Here is a 22,754-nt window from a genome sequence, read left to right as displayed (position 1 = left end):
TAACCTTCCTGGGGTGGGGGCATGCAAACTACAAATTGTATGGCTGGGTCTCAAAGTCAGTTCTTATTCATAACCCCATGTTCTTTCTACAAACCACATTCTATAGGGACACATGACCAGAACAATATGCACAGCTACTGCTTAGTAACTGAGGCCAACTGACCTTGTTACACACAGGCCTGGCTGCGGGCGGGCAATATGCTAAGTACTAGAAACGGCAAGTGGCTTCATGGAGGGAGAGAGGCATATCCCCTCCCCAGAGGCACTTACTGTATTGGTACTCACAGCGCCTGGCACATGCTGGGCATACAATAAATACTGAGGTACACGTAAAGGAGTAAAAGAAAAGAAAGGTCCAAGGCAGCAGTGGGGCTGAGCAGCAACTTGGCGACCTGGTTCACCCTGGCTTATTCCTCATTTAAGGCAAAGATGAGCAGTGACCAGTTACTGAGAAGCTGCCAAATAATGCTAGGATAGGCCTGAAATTTGACCTATGAATTAGGCAAAGGCATTATTCTGCACACACACACAAAAAAACATGGGGTACACATTAGAACCAGACATGAATCTTTATCAAAATCAAAATCCAAATGCCCGGGCCTTCCCCTCTGAGATTCCTATTTAGTAGGTCTGCTGCAGAGCCAGGGAGATACATTTTAAACCTTTAGAGTCCAGAGGGGCTTCTCAGCATCATAACCACAACTTGGCTCAAAACATTTAAGCTTTAGAGAACCTGATCAGAAAAATAAAAACGTAAAAACTTACCCAAAACCCTATGAAGCCAACCCAGTCCTATCCTAGCTGGGTACCACTGCTCACCTGGTGACACAAAGTGTTTGTGACTGACCTGGTGAATTTGCACATGGTTGCAGCCTGGAACTTCCAAGCCAAGAGCAGCACTCGAAATTCTGTGGGGTCAACACATAGGTCATTGCAAAAGCGCTCCATGCCTTCCTCCAAAATTGCATCTTCCCGCTCATCCTTGTAGCGCCTGAACAGTTCTTCCAACCTCTGCAAGGAAGACTCCTCGGCATTGGACTTGGACTCCCTCCCAGCATCTCCCGAGGACGTCGGCAGCTGGCAGGCCTCAGTGGCAGCCTCAGCCTTCTTGGTCCCGTTGACAAGGATATCTCCACCTGGCTTGCCACAGGGTGGTACCTGCTCCTCACGGTGGCCTGCACCCCGCCTGCTGTGTGACTTGTTGCTGGGGTCACGGTCTCCATTCTTGCTGCCCAAGGTCGATGAGGGATTCTTACACTTGGTGACACACTGGCCCATGGTGCTGGTGGCCCGGCCTCTAGAGTGGCCCCCTCTGGATCGGATGCCCTCGCTGCCACTGGCCCATGTACCTCAACATGCCATCAGCCAGAGGAGCCAGCCAACCTGGAAGGAAGTTAGAAAGCCATCACCTCTGGGCAGGGGAAATGGGGTACGGACCCTACCTTCTAGGGTGCACAGTGGTTCATCACTCTATTTCCGTAAGCCAACAACAAACCATGGGAGAGACCCTGAGTTCATCATCTCCTTCATAGGCCAGTTCTGTAACTTCACCTTGGCGACACAGTGGTTGGGGCACATATGGAGAACCAATGAGGAAAATTCCTAAAATTCTTAAGGTAACATAGATTTCAAAGAGGCTGATTCATATGTAGAATGCATCAAAGACTACAGTTTGACAGAAATATTCCAGAGGAAATCTGTCTTGCCAACTTGCCATCACATAAGAAAAGTTATTTGGACCTGGATTAAGCCAGAAGGCACAAAGGAACGGTTCATCTTCTAATTCCTAATGCCAACATTCTCAGATTTTCTTTTTAAGTAGGATGGGTAGGGAGGAGGGGTGGCCATATTCAGAACAATAGTCTCATAATGCCCTAACGATGAGGTTGTCAAGACTACAAGCAGGGGCCTAAGCCAAGCAGCAAAATGAAATTTGCCTCTGATCTCTCCAGATGCCTTTCTGGGCCTATCCCACATAGTAGGTGAAATGCCCTTTCTCTGCCCTACTCCATCCACCTGTAGAAACCATCCACCAAGCCTGTACTCCACACCAAGTTTCCCAACCGAGGAGCTTCTTTTTCTCCCCCAGGTCCTCAGCAAGGCTGTACTTAGAATGCAAGCCAAGTTCACAGTAAATGTGATTGTCCTATAGGGCCTATAGGCTGAGTCTTCCAAAGAAGTGTGTCTCTACTTTAAAAGAAGGAGTGGGACCGGTTGCAGTGGTTCACATCTGTAATCTCAACATTTTGGGAGGCCAAGGTGGGTAGGCAGATAGCTTGAGTCCAGGAGTTTGTGACCAGCCTGGGAGACACAGCAAGACCCTGACTCTACGAAAAATAGAAAAAATTAGTCAGGTGTGGTGATGCACACCTGTACTCCCAGCTGCAAGGGAGGCTCAGGTGGAAGGATCAACTGAGCCCAGGTCAAGGCTGCAGTGAGCTGGGATAGCACCACCCCACTGCAGCCTGGGTGACAAAGTAAGACCCTGTGTAAAAAAATTGAAAAAATTACTGGTATAAAAACAAGCACACAGACCAATGGAACCGAATGGAGAGTCCAAAAAAAAGGCCACACATCTATAACCATCTGATCTTAACAAAGCTGACAAAAACGAGCAATGGGGAAAAGACTCCCTATTCAATAAATGGTACTGGGATAACCGGCTAGCCATATGCAGAAGACTAAGGCTGGACTCCTTTACGCCATATACAAAATTCAACTCAAGATGGATTAAAGACTTAAATGTAAAAACCCCAAACTATAAAAACCTTAGAAGACAACCTAGGCAATACCATCCTGGACATAAAACCAAGCAAAGATTTCATAACAAAGACACCAAAAGCAATCAAAACAAAAGCAAAAATTGACAAGTGGGCTCTATAATAATTAAACTTCAGAGCTTCTGCACAGCAAAAAAAACTATCAAGAGATAGCAAAAGAAACTATGAAGAGATTCCTACAGAATGGAAGAAGAAATTTGCAAACTATGCATCTGACAAAGGTCTAATAATATCCAGCATCTATAAGGAACTTAAATTTACAAGAGAAAAACAACCCCATTAAAAAGTGGGCAAAGTACATGAATAGACACTTCTCAAAAGAAGACATACATGTGGCCAACAAGCATATGAAAAAAGTTAAATATCACTGATCATTAGAGAAATACAAATCAAAACCACAATGAGATACCATCTCACACCAGTCAAAATGGCTGTTATTAAAAAGTCAAAAAAATAACAGGTGCTGGTAAGGTTGTAGAGAAAAGGGAACACTTATACACTGTTGGTGGGAGTGTAAATTACTTCAACCACTGTGGAAAGCAGTATGATGATTCCTCAAAGAGCTAAAAGCAGAACTACATTCGAACTAGCAACCCCATTACTGGGTATATACCCAGATGAATAAAAACCATTCTGCCACAAAGACACATGAATGCGAATGTTCACTGCAGCATTTATTCACAATAGCAAAGATGTGGAATCAACCTAAGTGCCCATCAGTGATAGACTGGATAAAGAAAATGCGGTCCATATATACCATGGAATGCTATGCAGCCATAAAAAAGAACGAGATCATGTCTTTTGTGGGAACACAGGTGGAGCTGGAGGCTATGATCCTCAGCAAACTAATGCAGGGACAGAAAACCAAATACCACATTTTATCACTTATAAAGTGGGAGCTAAATGATGAGAACTTATGAACACAAAGAAGGAAATAACAGACACTGGGGTCTACTTGAGGGTGGAGGGTAGAGGGTGGGAGGACGGAGAGGAGCAGAAAAGATAATTACTGGGCTCTGGACTTAATACCTGGGTGATGAAATAATATGTACAACGAACCCCCATGACACTTTACCTGTGTAACAAACCTTAACATTACCCCCAAACCTAAAATAAAAACTAAAAAAAAAAGTTACCAAAAATAAATAAATAAAAATCCTCAGAATATTCAGAAAAAAAAAAAGAAAAAACTGAAAAAATTGGGAAAAAATAGAAAAATAAAAGAAGGACAGATTTATCCAAATGCAATCTCTAAATGGTAGGATAATTGCTAAATGAAAAAGAAAAGTTTGTACTGATACATTACAAACTCATCATGGTGGTTTATTAATTATTTATGTAATTTAAACTTTTTTTTAAACAAATTGCCAGACATTTCTAAGCCAGAAGCTAGGTGATTTCTCTAAGACGACTCTGGCTACTCAGGACTCTTATTCCTATCTTCAACCAGTTTGTTGGAAAACCCATGTACAATTTAGTATTTATAAAGCTTTGCCAACTGCTATAATGGCAGTCACTGAAATTACGTCGTTAATGAAATGTGGACCAGGAGCCAGAAGTGTAGCAGGAAACAGACACTAAACAGAAGTCAAAGTCAGTCACCCGGGCCTCCCCAGGTCCAGGGAGCTTTCATGGACGTCTATGATCCAAACTGAAAGATCTTAGAGAACGTACAGTGGGACAGAAGGGTGTTTTTTACGGAAGGCTGGAGCTTTAAACTTTGCCTAAAATACTTGGCTTCCTCTAAATAGTGCCTGGATAAATTGGGGGTCGTCTTCAAGAGAAATTCTCTGAGGATAAGCTCTGAGTATACAATAAGTTTAAAATGAAGAGCACAATCATTCCTGTAGTTATTAGAGATTAGTCATATCAAGGCCTGTCCCCTTCTCCACCCGCAAAGAGAACAATGACAAAAATACATGTCCAAACATGCCCTCAAAGACTTGTAGTTTTACTTGGGCTTCAGAAATACACTGAAGCTCTTATAAGGGCTTTTGGTATGGAAAATAACCATCCTAAGTTTTTTAAAAGACTTTTTATGCTTTAAGACTACAGCTAGTAAGCCATAAGTACAACTCATTACAATTTCAAATGGCAAGGGGTTAATTCTTGGAAGACCATGGTACAAGGGAAGCAACTGTGTGAGCTGAATTATTTCAAAACAAGGACTGTACCATGTGGAGGGCCTGGTTTCCAGATTTGTGTTTCTAAAGACTAGAATGCTGAAAGAAACAAAAGGCCCAAACTTACACAAACCCCACATGCTCACAGACTGGCAACTCTAATTCCCAGGCACGCTGACTCACCAGGGTTTGCTGCTCAGCTCCTGCTGCTGAGGGAGGCATGGGCACCCAGCGAGATAAGAGGATTTCCTGGCCTCCATCTGACCCACCTACCCCAGGCCAGTCACCCCGCCCCCACTGGACAGATGCTTCATCCTAGCAACTTCCTCCAAATCCTGGCGCCAAGGCCTTCAGGTAGGGACAGAACAGATGGGACTCCCAAAGAGGCCCTAATCCCATTTAGCCAACCAGCCCTCCATGTAAGAGCATCTTTTGATTACCTGACACAGCAGAACCAGCTGAAACCTGAAAGCTTTTAACATGCCCAGCAGATGAAAATAGGGAGAAGAATATCAGTTTCAACAGATAATCAATCAGCAAATGCCTGAAGGTTGGATCCTTCTTCCATTCTGGTCCCTTTCTTTTTTTTTTTTTTTTTTTTGAGAGGGAGTCTCGCACTGTCGCCCAGGCTGGAGTGCAGTGGCCGGATCTCAGCTCACTGCAAGCTCCGCCTCCCAGGTTTACGCCATTCTCCTGCCTCAGCCTCCCTATAGCTGGGACTACAGGCGCCCGCCACCTCGCCCGGCTATTTTTTTTGTATTTTTTAGTAGAGACGGGGTTTCACTGTGTTAGCCAGGATGGTCTCGATCTCCTGACCTCGTGATCCGCCCGTCTCGGCCTCCCAAAGTGCTGGGATTACAGGCTTGAGCCACCGCGCCCGGCCTGGTCCCTTTCTTTGAAATGCCCCCATTCCATTGAGTGTTGAGGCGAGTGGTGGTCTAAAGCCAGAAGAAAATATCTCCAGATCTGGTGCATATGGTCCCCTGATTACTCCGATTACTGCCCAACAGTACCTTCTTCTGTGTCTGCCCCCTTCTCTGGGAAGATACTTTTGCTCTCCCAGAGCTTTCCCCAGGCTCAATCACAGTGCCCAGCCCCGTGGCCCAGGCTGGCAGCACTTCAAGTGTTTTAAAGTTGAAGGTCTCCCTTAGACTCACTAGCTGATGGCTAACAGCTAATAATAGCAGTCATCAATTATTGGGCACTTGATGCGGTGCCAGGCGCTATGCTAAGCACTTCTAGGGACATGAACTCACACATACTCATCACAGCCCCCTTTAAAAACAAGGAAACTGAGGCTGAGGAAACTAAATTACCCAAGATCACACATCTGGATCAAGATACCATGACATTTACACCTAGGCTAGATTGCAGAGCCCACCCACAAAAGCAGAGCACCTAGAGAGAATGCACGACGGACCGGCCCCAAGTTCAGGAGTGACACCACAGCAACCCCAGAGCAGCAAATCTCACCATCAGTCACTGGAGAGAGAACACATCGTCTGCGCTCGGCGCTCAAGAAGGATCTCCTCCTCACTGCCCTCTCCCCAGGCCAGCCCTGCTGCAATGAACCAGGCAGACACCATGCACCCAGGCTCAGCCCCACCAGACGTGGAAACTAGAATTAGTCCAGATGCCCTAAACCTGTGACGTTTTTGTCCACCAGCAGAGTTAAAAGCTTCAGCTCTGAAAAGGATGCCCAACTGTGCCACTGGCTAATTGTCTGACCCTAATAGAAGCCTGAATTTCCTCAGTCTGCAAAATGGTATCTGCCTGACAGAGCTCTTGAAAGGATTCAGTGAGGAAATGCAGATAAAAGGTACATGGCTTCAGAGAAAACACTTGATACAACAGCTGTTACTGTATTAGTAGTAATAGTAGCTCAGTAGTATCTGGTTAGCCTGTTGGAAGTCCCAACTTACTCCATCTGAACAATGGGCTCCCAGCCTCAGATTCCACAGGCCCAGCTGGCCAGGACTTCCTACCCCTGCACTGAGTCACTGGCCCAGGGCTTGTTCCAAAACCGATTATCTTGCCACAGCACTGATCCTACTCAAATACACCACTACCCAGTAATGCTTGGAGGATCAGACTCTCTACAACACAGGATTTCCTTGTGATGGATCCTGAATAAAATCAAGCTGAGTACCTGCTGTGCCCAATGGACACTGAATTGCTATGCCCAGTCCCTAACCTGGAGCAGGCTTTCAGCCAGTTCCAAACTCCTTCCCCTCTCCACTTAGTCCCCACTATGCAGATCTGCAAAAGAAAGGATGTCTAGCTCTCCACTCAGTTACTAATTTAACGGAGCTGCCTTCCCAGTTGGTCCTCCTCCCCATCACTGCCACCTCTGAAGTGGACAGCCTAAGCACAATCTGGACATCCCGGCACTAAATTTTCAACAGCAACAGAACATTATTAGTCATGAATATAATTTTGTATTTGTTAGGTCATTACGAAAGCTATATATAAACGTAGCTCTGTGAAGCAATTACCCCATTTTACAGGAAACTAAACGGAGACACACCAAGGTCAAGGAGCCTATCTAGGAATGGAGGAAACAGAAGCGCAGTGATGAAGAGGATGAGCTCAGACAAACCAAGACAAACCATTGCCATTGCCATGGCAATCTCACCAAATAACTGGAACTGTCCATATGGAATTTTAAAACGGGGCAGCTGTACCTCAAAGCACTATTGGGTAGAATAAATGAGATAACGCATGTAAATGCTCTGCTCAATACCTGACTCACAGAAACCATTTGGTTGGTAAGTGTTAGCCTCTGTAATAGTTATAATTATTGTCACAACGTTGATGACAGAATCATTTCCCTTCTCCTAGAACAGTGCTCTTTTCAGGAGCCAGCCCGTATCTCCCGTGGCGATTCAGGTCTGCTCACAATAAGTGACCATTCTCCTGCATCAGCAAGGGTCACAGATGGGTTGAATGGAGCCAGAGACAAGGAGGGATGCGGAGAAAGAAAAGGCAGGAGAAAGAAGGAAAAAAAAAAAAAACCCACAAACTGGGGAAACCTATTTCTAGCCTTTTTTTTTTTTCTTTTCTACTTATAGCTTTGAATGTTTACCTGAAAGACCAAAGAGAGCAGCTCTGCTCAGCTTCTGCTGGACCAAGATCAGCCTCCAGCTTCTCTCCCTCAGTCTCAGCCCAGCTGCTCTGCCTCTCCCTCCCTCCTCTGCACATCAGTCTCCAGACTCTTTCCTCCCCTGTGCCAGCGCTGGCCGCTGTTCCTGGGGATGGGCTTGGCTGGCTGCCTGGTCCTAGGCCTGGAGCAGCCACTGCCTGGCCCAAAGGGCAATCCCAGAGGCCGCAGTCCCTGGGTTGCTCTAGCTCCAAAGAGGGATTAGAAAGTTGCTCCTATCTCCTAGGCAGACCATGAAATGACAACCAGGCAAGTCCCTATCTTCTAGGGGCTTACTCTCAACTGCGTCTTACAGAACAGAACCACCACAGAGGACAAACCCACACTGAGACTCCGTACAAATGTAGACAGGAGAAGGAGAGAGAAGTGTGAACCACTATTACAGAAAGAAAGGCAGAGAGGGACTGGGGACGTTAAATCAGTATCTGTGGAGCCTGGGGCTACATGCTTCATATTCATCATCACCTTCAGGCCTCCCAACAACCTCAAGAAATGAGTTGTTGCAGCTTTCCTAGATTAGGAAACAGGTCTCTTAACTACTAAGCAGTAAGACTGGAAAATAAAACCAGTCTGCCAGACTTTCTATGGGGAAGTTTCAGAGAGAAGGCAGGTCTTATTCTGGTCCTTAAATGTCTATAAGCATGAAATGGAAGGGAGGAGGGAGAGGGTTGATATGGTTGGCTCATGTGATTAAAGTACATTAATAACAATATTGTAAAAATAATTACATACATTTATTGACCATGAATTATCACATTTTATCCATGACTCTATAAGGAAGATAATATAATCTTCATTTTACAGAGGAAGGAAGTGAATAGAGCTTGAGAGAGGTGGCCTGAGATCACACAGCCAGTCTGTGGAGGAGAAGGATTCAAATTCAGGCAGTCTGACTCTAAACTTGCCACTTTGCATCACTGGTCTCACTACTGTTCTCTGCTATGATGTGTGCGTGCCAGGATATTCCCCTACCCCTAAGGAGTTACTGATGCCCCAAGAAGAAAATGTCCAACATCCTATCAACGCCTATGTATATTCCTGAAGAACCAAGTCAATATGAACAGAATACACCCCCTTTGGTTCTGCTGTGAAATCCTCCTGAGCAATGTGTACTCTCGAGCAAGCCACTTAACCTCTCTGAGTTTCTGTGACCCCAACATTAAAGTTAGGGGTCTGGGTTAGTCTTTCCAAGGTCCAATATTCTGGGACTACCTTCACCTTTTTTGGCATTCAATGAGGCCAAAGTTCTAAATGTGCAACCCTCCTGAGGACAGGCACTTTGCCTCCTTGGTGAACAGATCTCACAGTTCTCCTTGCCCAAGACTATCAGAGTCAAAGAAAAAGCATAAGTCCAAAAGCAGAGGGAAAGCAGGGCTACTCCAATCTGAACAAGGGTGGGATAGGAAACACTGGTTTTGCAGGCTTCCCGCTCCTTAATCATCTTAGTTTGATCTCTGGAGGGTCAGTAATAGGCCCAGACGTGGAAAACAGACCCAAGCAAACTGACTGCTGAGGCTCGCTGGGTCAGGAAGCCCACTCAGAGGAATGTCTGTTGGCTACTGATGGACAGCCTGTCACCCAAGGAACAGACTTGTGAAATGAGGAGCTAAAAAACAGGAGGCAAATGCTGGCACCAAAAGTCAGTGTCAGCAAGGCACTTGAGATCTGCTCTGAGGCTTCCTTGACAGAAGGGACCAATCCATTCCACTCCTCCATTCTGTTCCCATCTAGAATCTATTCAGCAACAAGAAACCACTGCCAGATGCTGGTGCTCCTACATATTAGCAATATAAAAAGCCCATCTTTTCAACTTTCATCTAAATAGTTTGTAGAGCTAGCTGGGTGCAGGTTTTTATTTATTCCTACATATGCCAGATACCCAAAGGCCAGAGAACATGAGTACATGAATTCCTCAGACAGCTTTTCTACAGCTGCCAGGGGCTGAGGCGGCTGTACTGGCACAGCCATCCTCCGGAGAGTCTCACAGCAAGACCACAGGAGCCCCTTGATCCTACCTGGCAGCCACAGACTCTGAATGACCTGAGAAAAAGATGGAATATGGATGGTGTCCATTTGTAAACTACTTCCTAGAAAGTAAATGCGCAAAAATAACAAGGAAAGATCGAGGGAACACTTTAAATGCAGAGTTGCTGCTGCCACTTCCAACTTAAGACTTCAAAGATCACCTTGGGAGATTAGGTCTTACCCAGAGCTACTTGGGAGGGAAAGCCGATCCCTCTGCCAAAGCAAACGAGACCCGTCTGCTTCTATTTTCCAGCTTTTAAAAGACTTTTTGTCCTAAAATGTACTGCAGCAACAAGCTAAGACAGCAGTTCCAGTTAGGGTTGGGGAGGAACCCGTGACTTTTTACATCAACCAGTTTCAAAAGTGTAAAAGAAAAGAGGGAGGAAGTAAGGGAGGGAGAAAGAGGGTAGGGAGGACAGAGAAAACTTTTAAAAAAGAAAACTGGCTATATTTCTATAAAATCATCTTAGGTCACATGACTAAGACCAGCCAGTTTAGCATAGTCATTTCTTTTTGAAATTGTTCTCACTGTTCCTCACATTGCACCCTTTGAATACACTACTAAAAATATATATACGTCCAGCTGAGGCCTCAGGACTGAGGCCAGTGTGGGCTGGCTAGAACAAATGCCTACTTGCCAAGTACAGCCAAGCCAAAACACACACACATACTATAAAGTTTCCAAATACCAAATAATGAACCATTTTTTTGGTCTCTGGGCTTCCAAACTGAGCTACATGTTTAATCCCACATAACTCAAAATAACCAAAAAAGGGCCATATCATTTCACTGACCCACACTTGAAATATTTTTTGCTGTCACTATTGATATGGGCATTTCTAACTACCCACTTATGTGCAAAGGGGGTATCAAGAAGGGGCACCAAATTCCTAGGTCACTCTTTGTTTTCACACCAGCTTTTCCAGTGACTTTCCCTGTTTAAAACAAGAAGGCCATCTTGGATTTGTGCTGCACTTCACTCTAATAAAAATGGCATGCCTGCTGCACTCTTCATCTCCAGTTATAAGCTTACAGCTTGTTTTATTCCTTAGGATGGAGCCTCAGTAGAGCCCACTGAAAGTAAACCACTGATTAGCACTAATACCCTCCTTCCAGTCAGCATATGGATATCAGCCACCCTGGAGGTTTACCTGATTGTAGCTGATTAGTCCTCAAAACACCCAATTACCACATCAACTGCTCATTTTTCAATCACCTTCTCAGGAACTTGGGAGTCAGCAACTGACTGAAAATTAGTGAGCTGGAGATAAGGTTAGATTTTTGCATCTAAGTAAAAGGCAAGAAAGGAAATTGTGAAATGAGTACAAAGACGACGAAGGAACACAATATACAGATGATAAATGACTGCATCCATATGTCTTAAAGGGCACCTGGATGACCACAAATGTAGAGATGTGGTTTTGGAAGCCAATGGCCTCTAAGCAGGCCTCAGGTTCACCACGTGGTAACCAATCAATCTCTTAATGCTTGCTAATTCTTAAAAAAAAAAAAAAAAAACACCTAAATCCATTAAGACCACATTTATCAGCTTTTTCCCCACGATGGAGGCTGACTGCTAATGCATAGTAGACAGGAAGAGGCAGAGGGACAGAAAAGACCCATACAATAAAAGAATTCCTGCTTCCAACCACATCAGTCACCTGGTCAGAAAAGTGAGGTCACTAGGATCTCTTTCCTGCTGGCAAATCCAAAAGTATTACATAATTATCTTGTGAAGTTTAGAAAGTACAGAGAGGCATAAAGGAAAAAAAAAAGCCAATCACTAATTTCACCACCTACAGTTAATATTTTGGAGTATATCCTTTCAGTTTTGCTTCACCGCGAATCACAATCAAAAAGGCTAACCAGGCCAGGTGTGGTGGCTCACGCCTGCAATTCCAGCACTTTGGGAGGCCAAGGCGGGTGGATCACGAGGTCAGGAATTCAAGATTAGCCTGGCCAACATGGTGAAACCCCGTCTCTACTAAAAATACAAAAATTAGCTGGGCATGGTGGCACATGCCTATAATCCCAGCTACTCGGGAGCCTGAGGCAGGAGAACTGCTTGAACTAGGACCCGGGAGGCAGAGGTAGCAGTGAGGGAGATTGCGCCACTATACTCCAGCCTGGGCTATGGAGCAAGACTCTGACTCAAAAAAAAAAAAAAACCTAGTCAATCCACTGATTCTGGCTCCAGGGATTTTAAGAAAGTGTTTTTAGGCCGGGCGTGGTGGCTCAAGCCCGTAATCCCAGCACTTTGGGAGGCCGAGACGGGCGGATCACGAGGTCAGGAGATCGAGACCATCCTGGCTAACACGGTGAAACCCCGTCTCTACTAAAAAAAATACAAAAAACTAGCCGGGCGATGTGGCGGGCGCCTGTAGTCCCAGCTACTCAGGAGGCTGAGGCAGGAGAATGGTGTGAACCCGGGAGGCGGAGCTTGCAGTGAGCTGAGATCCGGCCACTGCACTCCACCCTGGGCGACAGAGCGAGACTCTGTCTCAAAAAATAAAAAAAAAATAAAAAAAATAAATAAATAAAAAAAGAAAGTGTTTTTAAATGACGGGGGAATGGGGAGAAAACCAGCGTAATCCTAAGGACATCTTTCACTTACATCTAAATTTCCTCAATTTATTCTTTCAAAAGAAGATCAACTTCCCCCTCACACTCCCTCCAAGGAAAAGAAGAGGACAAAGATGATGACCATCTTAAGGTCTAATGAGTAACAGTCCCCTTATCAAAGGTTTAACATCAGGGGTAAAAGGGTCTGGCCCATGGATTGAGTGATTCACATTCCCAGGGAGCAAGAGGCTCATTCAAAAGAGAAATGTGGAATGCCTGGAAATGGTCAATGGGCTGGATTTAGTGTGAAGACTAACATGGGCTTTCAAGCCACAGACTGGGTCAAAGAACAGATTTGTAGCAGACGTGTCTGTCTTCCCAGCATCCAGGCTCTTCATCAGGTGATTACCCAATTTTCACCAGCAGATCCTTTTCCCTCACTCATCCATATGGCTGAGTGGGGTTCATAAAGAACTATGGGACTCAGGCCCACCAAGGCCTAACATGACCCTGGCTTTAATGACTGGATCCAGGATATGCCCATGACAAGCCAGGCGGAGAGAATCTCAACACTGAAAATACAGGAGGCTGGAGATGCTACCAGAAAGAGCCACCAGTGAAAATAAGAATGCCTATTCAAGGGTCACTGTGAGGATTAAATGGTCCCTGTTTATCACATGGGGCTCAGCTCAAATGCACGTAGAACCCAAAAATGAAATCACCAAGTGGAAAGCAGCACCGAGAGACAAAGAGAAACTGAATTTTGAAGGCATTATTTACACCCTGAATCCAACTGTTCCTAGAGTCAAGATCAAAGCCTGAACTTCACAGGTATGAGCCAACGAACTCTCCTTTGCATATATCAGATGTCGGGTTTTTCTATCACAACTGAAAGAGTCCCTACCAAGACAGAGCTATGTCACTCAGATCTCTTCTATTCAGAGAGCAAAGAGAGAGAAGATCTAATAGCTAGATGTTCTGATTCAGATCTAACTGACTAGGCCACAATTTCTAGTCGAATATATCATAGGACCCTTAGCTGAACAACAGGACCAATGATCCCAAGTTCACGAAAGCTGTCAAATTCCGTTATAACTACGTGGACCAGTAGGATGCTATTTAAAAGATGGTATGACTAACTGGCTAAAAGAATCTTTCCAATTGAAATTTTTACACCATTAGACCTCCTTCAAGTAGATTACGCCACAGAGTACTTCAGGAGCTTTATTCTTTTGTGTACATATTTGCTGTCATCATCTTGTTCCCAAGGAGGAACCCCATCCCTGCATTCAGACACCATGTGAAAGGCTGTAAAGCAAAAGCTCTCAGAAGTCTTTCTCTGTACAATAACATGATCACCCTTCCAGCTGAAACAGGTATTTGATCTAAACCATATCCCATGAAACTGAAAGCCCAAATCTAACCTGAACTTGGCTGCCCTCTCGGTTTCAATTCCTATCACTCAGACAATTTCTCTTTGATTTTACGAAGTGAAGAGCCTGTTTAGAAAGTGTTTAAGTTTCGAAGACTGACAGGAAATGCTCATGTTTGCACATCTTTATTGAAATACGTTCTCTGCAGGTTGAAACTTGAGGCCCCAAGGTTTAGGCTTTGATTTTTTTTTTTTTTTAACAGTTACTTATTTTCACAAATGCTCATGTGGCATGAGTCCCCAGAGTACATTAACATGTGTGAAGATAAGCAGATAATTAAAAATAGAGCTCTATACCTGTTGGAAGGCATTGTGGTACTGCAAGCTTTGCAAAGTAAGACATCTGATGATTCCTGCTCAGTTCCTGCCCACTTCCCACCCACATGACCTGCCAAAATTGCTGCCACCTAATGGCCATCACAATTCTATTAAAATCCTGCCCTAGCAGCTAGGCCCTATTTTAAGAAAGAACATGAAAAAATTATAAAGTAGAGCAGCAGCACCGTAAGTTCTTTCAGTCATCAATAAGTTTGAAAATTCAAAGACAACTATGGCCCCAGAATAAACTGCGTGCGCTCATGCACGCCCGTGCGTGCCCACACACACATACACATACACAAATATTGCAACCAACAATAGGGGGTCCATGAAATCACATGCAACTTTTCTGAATTGCATTCAGTGTCTTGACTGTTCTGCAACCAACATTCAATTCTCTCACTCAAACACCAGTTGCACAGATATTGCAGCTCCTTCAGCTGCTTCAGTATAGTCATGTGCCTTCCAGGAGGGACAGTACATGCACTGGATACAAAATGACTAAGTTTGTGCAGCCCAGCTCTACCAACTCTCTAGCACACACTTAACCATCTTCCATCTCAGTTTTCTCAGTTGAAAATGGGAACTAAAACAAATCACTGTGAACTAAATGACTATATGCAGAAGAATAAAACTAGATCCCCTGACTATATGCAGAAGAATAAAACTAGATCCCCTCTCTCTCACTATATACAAAAATCACATCAAAGTGGATTGAAGACTTAAATGTAAGACAAGAAACTATGAAACTACTAAAAGAAAACACTGGGGAAATGATCCGGGACACTGGTCTGGGCAAAGATTTTTTGTGTAAGACCTTAAAAGCACAGGCAACCAAAGCAAAAACAGACAAATGGGGTTACATCAAGCTAAAAAGCTTCTACACAGCAAAGGAAACAATCGACAATGTGAAGAGACAATCTACAGAATGGAAAAAACAAATCTGCGAACTATCCATCTGACAAGGGATTAACAGCCAGAATATATAAGGAACTCAAACAACTTAATAGCAAAATAATAATAATAATCTGATTTTTTTTTTTTTTTTTGAGACAGAGTCTCAATTTGTCGCCCAGGCTGGAGTGCAGTGGCATGATCTCAGCTCACTGTAACTGCCACCTCCCAGGTTCAAGTGATTCTCTTGCCTCAGCCTCCCGAGTAGCTGGGATTACAGGCGCATGCCACCAGGCCCAGCTCATTTTTGTATTTTCAGTAAAGACCGTATTTTACCATGCTGGCCAGGCTGGTCTCAAACTCCTAACCTCAGGTGATCCATCCACCTCAGCCTCCCAAAGTGCTGGGATTACAGGCGTGAGCCACTGTGCCAGACCCTCATCTGATTTTTAAATGGGCAAAAGAGCTGAATAGATGTTTCTCAAAAGGAGACATGAAAATAGCCAGCAGGTATATGAAAAAATGCTCAACATCACTAATCATCAGAGAAATGTAAATCAAAACCACAATGAGATATTATCTCACCCCAGTTAAAATGGTTATTTAAAAAAAAAATAGAATAATGAATGGCAAGGATGTGGAAAAATGGGAACGCTCGTATACTGTTGGTGGAAATGTTAATGAGTATAGCCACTATGGAAAAAAGTATAAAGAGCCCTCAAAAAACTGAAAATAGAACTACCGTATGACCCAGCAATTGCACTACTAGGTATATGTGCAAAGGAAAGAAAATCAATATACTGGAGAGATCTGCCCTCCCATGTTTATTGCAGACTTATTCACAATAGCCAAAATATGAAATCCACCTGAGTGCCCATCCATGGATGAATGGATAAAGCAAATGTGGTACATACACACAATGGAATATTATTCAGTCACAAAATAGAATGAAACCCTGTCATATGCAACAACATGTATGGAACTGGAGGTCATTATGTTAAGTGAAATAAGCCAAGCACAGAAAGACAAATAGCACATGTTCTCACTCATGTGTGAGCTAAAAAAGTGGATCTCAGGAAGAGAGAGATGGTTATCTTCTCTAGGTGGTTACCAGAGGCAGGGAAGGGGAGGGGAGGGGGAGATGAAAAGAAGTGGGTTAGTGGGCACAAACAGAAGACCTAGTGTTGGAAAAATCAGTACAGTGACTCCAGTCAACAATAATCTAATGTACATTTCAAAATAGGTAGAAGAGTATAATTTAAATGATCCTGGCATAAAGAAAAGATAAATATTTAAAGTGATATAATATCCCAATTACCCTGATTTGATTTTTACACATAATATGAATGTATCAAATTATCACATGTACCAAAACTACATACATTATTTATCAATTAACAAAAAAATGAGACTGAGTTCTGCGATGAAAAAAAAAAGAAAAAAGGTCACTGTGAAGAATAAATGGCTGCTTCATATGAGATGGATCTCAGTTCATGTGCTGATATGTGTTCCATGTTCAACCAATCCAAATGCCACTTCCCTGTAATTCAGCACAACACTGTTTTACTTCTTCATGGCACATACAACTCTGTGAAATTCTAATCTGCTGACTTACTTATTGCCTGCTCCCTCTAACAGCAGTCGTTTTATCTGTCTTATTCGCCACTTTACCCTGTGCACCTAGGCTATGTGGCACACATTAATAAGTATCTGTAGAAGGAATAATAGTCACTGATACTGAGCACGTGCTCTGTACAAGGCTTTATTGCTTTAAATGTATGAACTCGTGATTGAATAAATGCTGAATCTGAGATGTTTAGCACTTTCTCACAATTAGTACTCAATAAATGGTAGCTATTTAAACCAATTCAAATTATATGATGATGTTAACAAACATTCAACAGGAAAGCGTAAAGGGAGTTGAGTCCTAAGGATGCAGAACTCAATTTCAGTTCTCAAGAGCTGATTTTTTCATTTTAGAGACAGGATCTGGCTCTGTTGCCTACCCAGAGTACGGTGGTGCAATCATAGCTCACTGTTAACTTCAAACTTCTGGGCTTAAACGATCCTCCCACCTCAGTGTCCCAAAGCAGCTAGGACTACAGGCATATGGCACCACACCCAGCTACTTTTTTCACTTTTATTTTTGTACAGACAGGGTCTTGCTATGTTGCCCAGGATGGTCTCGAACTCCTAGACTCAAGCAATCCTTCCACCTTAGTCTCCCAAAGCTCTGGGTTTATGGGTGTGAGGACTGTGCCCAGCCCTGATTCTTAAGGTCTATCTTTTCTTGGACTCTCTCACTCAAAGCACTCTCTACCTTCAGAGAGGAAAGAGAGGAGACAATTATTACTCCAATTATTCCTTACCTTATGAGTTTCTCAGATAATGTGATACAAACACAGCTTCTCAGCCAGCAGTACACGGTCCCATCTCTCCTCACTTCACAAGCTAATTTTCACCTCAAATACAGCAAAAGCTAGAATATGAAGCTGACATAGGGAGATGTTCAACCTGTCATGTCTCTTTTTGACCTGTACCTCAGGACCTTAGAAAAAATTCACATTAATGGAAATCACTTCTGCCTTTCTTTTCAGCCAGGGTGTTATGTCCAAGGGTTTACTGAAGCCACAGCCATGCACTGCACTCTAGGAAGACCAAGGGGCTCACCAATTGGGAACACTCCAGTGAAAAGCCTCAGGCTGCTGGTCTGAAATGCATCCTCCCCCACCTCGACAAATAAAGGCATCATACTTAAGGTGTCTAGAGATGCAGGAGCAACAGCCAGCAGATTTTTTGAACACTGCATACTGCTTGCTTTAAATAGGAATTCGACTGCTTAAAACACAAGGACTCATGGCCAGTGTTACACCTCTTGAGATGTTATACCACCATTCGCTTGATGACAGAGTGACTTTTAACTTGGAGGGCTGAAGCACATACCTTGTCAAAGAGGGTAAGAGACACAGACAGTAAAGGTCCTCCATCTCTTTAGAACCACCAGAGACAATGAACTTTGTTTCACATGACGGCGAGAAAGGCCAACAACTAAAGTCCTCAACGGGCCCCCAAAGCCAGAGGTACTTGCTGAGAAAGCAAAGGGCAGATTCCACCTCCGCCCGCTGGCAGGCCTACACATTCTGCTTAACCATGTGAAACAGCCAGCTCTTACTCTGCCCACCCCCAGGCCCAGTTATGATATTTGGGGTACAGAGAGAATAGCAACACCGGTGACTTTTCTAGGAAGCTGTTTTATAAAAACAGAGCTTCCAATTTTAGGCTTAAAAGTGAAAAGAAAAATAGCCAGAATTAGAAGTCTGTTTTAACACAATATATTGAAAATTACAAGTTTAAACACTGGTAGCTGCAGACCGGGTATCACACTACCACATGACTTCTCAGTGAGTCATAAAAAATCGTACAGGCTGGTTTAACAGTGATCGTCCACCAGTGACAGAATTAAGAAGTTCGCTTGTGTCAAATGATGGAAAACCAAACTGACACCCCTCTTGTGTTTGCTTCAGCAGTGGCAAGACTGACACAAATGAATTACAGCAGCAATCTACAAGACAGAAACATTGATAAACCTTTTTTGAGGCTGGTCAAAGAGGAAATGTTTGAAACCCTGAATATGACTCATTTTTCAGAAGTGAGTTTAACAGGAGAAAAAAAAATCTCTAAACTATTAATAAGTCACCGAAATATTTCTGGATTTCTAACATCCAATCTTGATTAGCATACCTTTTTGTCAAAGCAAAAGCCAAATGCAGGCATTTAACAAGTTACTACCTTTTCAGTTAGGAGAATCACTCTGGTGGAACTAGATGAGAACAAAAATTAATCTTCAGGCCTAGATGGATACTGTCATGATAATAAGATAATAAAGACCAACCCAAAGGACTTTTGGGTATCATAAATTATATAACAAATCTACTTCTGCCAGCCAGCCAGGATTAACTCCTATTCACCCAGGTTACAACTCGGTATTGCCAATGGGCTTATTGAAGTGGAAGTCTCATTATCCACCACTGCTCAGCAAAAGGCACAGTCATCTTTCTCATTGCAAATCAGTTTGCTGACACCAACTACTCACTGTAAGAGAAATCAACCTAATAATCTTAAAAACAACTTTGACACTTGTTTCTTTCAGGCCAAAAACATATTTTAAGAATCAGAAAAGAAAATGTTTTATAATTTCTTTCTCCCAGTAAGTCCTTCCCACTGAATTTTTTAAGTGCCTAAGATGATATTTTATTATAATATACTTTATTATGCCTATTGTGCATCCAAGGCTTAAATGCATTATACATTATTTATTCCCCTGGGACAAAAACATTCATGGCTCCCAAGCAAAGAGTCAAATATAAAAAGTACATAGAAGAGAAAGGCTGTTGTTATTCTAGTGACAGCATCTTAGACTGCAAGCTCCAAGAAGACAGGGAATGTGTATGATGACACAAAAAGGGTCAACGTGGCATAATGCAAAGGCTCACACCTCCAGTCCCAGGACTTTGGGAACCAAGGCAGGAGGATTGCTTGAGCGCAGTAGTTCGAGACCAGCTTGGGCAACGTAGGGAGACCCAGTCTCTACAAAAACACACAGTTTTTATTAGCCAGCCTTGGTGGTACATGTCTGTGGTCCCAGCTACTTGGGAGACTGAGTTAGAAGGAACCCTTGGGCCCAGGGGGCTGAGACTGTAGTGAGAAGTGATCATGCCACTATACTCTAGCCTGGATGACAGAGTGAAGACCCTGTCTCAAAAAAAAAAAAAAAAAAAAAAAAAGAAAAGAAAAAAAAAAGAAAGAACAGAAAATGGCTAACTGGCACCTAAGAGATACTTTCTAAAGAATCAAATGAAAAATAAGCACCTACTATGCCCCTAGTGTACTGCACAAATCTACCTAAATGAAGAGTACTACCACTTTTACATAACAATGTCCATAAATAGTTTCCCAAGGTTTACTAGGCATCATTCTCAAAACATTTTTACACATATCAACTAATAAAACAATCCAACACTCCAATAATACCCTAGGAGGTAGTAAGCAGTAGAGCCAAAATTCAAACTCTTAAATTAAGGATAATGCTTTTCAACACTATTTTTTTTTAGGCCTGAATGTTTAAATCGCATCCTTCAAAACAGCATACTCTGATAGAGTGGTTTTTTGTTTGCTTTGGTGTGCTAAGTCTTTGAGTCACTGAGAAATGAAGAGTTTGGACTACACAAGTAGTTTCAAACTTTAACAGCAATCTTCAGTGAGAAATATATTTTATATCCTTACCCAATGCACACATATAAATCCATGTATAACTCAAAGAAAAGTTCCATGAATATTTAACCTTCTAAATATTTACCCAAGCCCGGGCAACACAGCGACACTCTGTCTCTACAAAAAATTTTTAAAAATTAAGCGTGTGTGGTGATGCACACCTCTAGTCCCAGCTACTCAGGGGGCTGACAGAGAAAATTGCTTGAGCCCAGGACTTTGAGGTTACAGTGAGCGATGAGTGTGCCACTGCACTCCAGCCTGGGTGACAGAGCAAGACCCTGTCTCAAAAATAAATAAACAATCTACTCAATATTTACCCTTACTTCTATGATGCACTGATTTGTACTACTTCTTTTTTTTTTTTTTTTCCATTTTAATTGTTGGTTATAACCCACCAATGAGATATGACCCATAGCTTGGAAATCTCAACCAAGTTTGATGAAGGTTCCCTCCAATACCTTTATTGTACCTGACACAACGTTAGGCATTCTACAGTCATGATAGCATTTACTCTCCACAGCTGCTCTCAGAGGTTCCTATGCTATCCCTATTTTATAGTTGAGGAAATAAGCTCAGAACTAAAGCAGCTTACACAAGTCCCTACCCATGTGACAGAGACAGAGGAAACTCACCAAACATTTCGTCTGCTCCCCTAATTTCCAAGCATCCTTTCAGTTAGGTGGGGAAATGTGTTTACATTTTTTTTTTTTTGAGACGGAATCTCACTCTGTCACGTGTGCTAGAATGCAGTGGTGCAATCTCGGCTCAGCAACCTCCGCCTCCTGGGTTCAAGTGATTCTCCTGCCTCAGCCTCCCAAGTAGACAGGATTACAGGCGCATGCTAGCACGCTCAGCTAATTTTTGTATTTTTGGTAGAGATGGGGTTTTGCCATGTTGGTCAGGCTGGTCTCGAACTCCTGACCTTGTGATCCGCTCACCTCGGCCTCCCAAAGTACTGGGATTACAGGCGTGAGCCACCATGCCCGGCCTAGTCTTATGCGCACTGTTACCACTGCTCAGAATCCCTCCCCATTCCCTTCTCTAGTCTTGCTCTTTCATGCCTTGTGCTGGGATTTTACTTTCCACAGGACTCCTTCCTGACTGAGAGCCTCTCTGCCCCTCAGCACCTTCGTTTATAACACTGCATTTTTTTTTTTTTTTTTGAGATGGAGTTTCACTTTTGTTGCCCAGGCTGGAGTGCAATGGCGCAATCTCGGCTCACCGAAACCTCCGCGTCCTGGGTTCAAGCAATTCTCTTGCCTCAGCCTCCCGAGTAGCTGGGATTGTAGGTATGTGCCACCACAATCTGCTTTTCTTTTTTTTTTTTTTTTTTTAGTATAGATGGGTTTTCTCCATGTTGGTCAGGCTGGTCTCGAACTCCTGACCTCAGGTGATCCGCCCACCTCAGCCTCCCAAAGTGCTGGGATTATAGGCGTGAGCCACCGCGCTCAGCCAGCACTGCTATTTTTATAGCACTGGTTTTACAACATTTTCTAATTGTCGCTATCTAATGTTCTAACCAGAGGATGAGGTCCTTAAGAGCAAGATCTACAATAGGCACTAAAAATTACTGGAACAAGTAGCTGGCAACATATAAACACATTTCTTCTTCCTGAAATACGATGTATCCAATCCTAGAGTCAGTTTTTCAGAAAAATTCAGAATACATACGGTTCACTTTGAATACAACCATGAAAGCATTACATTTTGAACGCCAAAATTTTTTAGCTTACAAAACTGGTTTTTAGTTTCAGAAGTACCCTATGAATGATCCACATTCTGTCTGAGAACACCAGTCTTTTGCTCATAGATTTCTAACTTGAAAATTACAGTCTGGCTCTTCTTAGCGAGAAAATATCTTGTACAGGTTGAGTGTCCCTTACCCCAAATGCTTGGGACCAGAAGTGTTCTGGATTCTGAACTTCAGATTTTAGAATATTAACATTGGACTTACCAGTAGAGCATCCCTAATACAAAAATCTGAAATCTGAAATTCTTCAATGAACATTTCCTTTGGGCCTCATGTCAGGAATCAAAAGTTCTGAATTTTAGAGCATTTCAGATTTTAGAGTTTCAGTAACTTCAGTACGTTAAAAGTGTGTTTTTAAAAGTTTTGTTCTGTTAAACTGCTATCATAATTGAAAATTCTTTTGCTTAAGCAGGTTGCATCAGAAGTATTAAATACTGGA

General features: G+C 43.1%; 1 protein-coding gene across 5 annotated transcripts in view; it reads right to left on the bottom strand.

Annotated features, from left to right (window-relative positions):
- DCUN1D3 (defective in cullin neddylation 1 domain containing 3) overlaps nucleotides 1–22,754 on the bottom strand; it is a 46,740-nt gene that overhangs the window by 6,073 nt on the left and 17,913 nt on the right. For all 5 annotated transcript variants that reach the window (XM_017953247.2, XM_017953245.3, XM_003916633.4 and 2 more), the window contains one exon: nucleotides 848–1,383. In XM_017953247.2, the coding sequence (XP_017808736.1) occupies nucleotides 848–1,278 (431 nt within the window). In that variant the 5' untranslated portion in view covers nucleotides 1,279–1,383. The remainder of the gene's footprint in view (nucleotides 1–847; nucleotides 1,384–22,754) is intronic.

Source organism: Papio anubis, chromosome 18 (genome assembly GCF_008728515.1).
Source record: "Papio anubis isolate 15944 chromosome 18, Panubis1.0, whole genome shotgun sequence".
Lineage (NCBI taxonomy): Eukaryota > Metazoa > Chordata > Mammalia > Primates > Cercopithecidae > Papio > Papio anubis.
The sequence above is the reverse complement of the archived record's forward strand: the minus strand, read 5'-3'. Positions and strand labels throughout refer to the sequence as shown.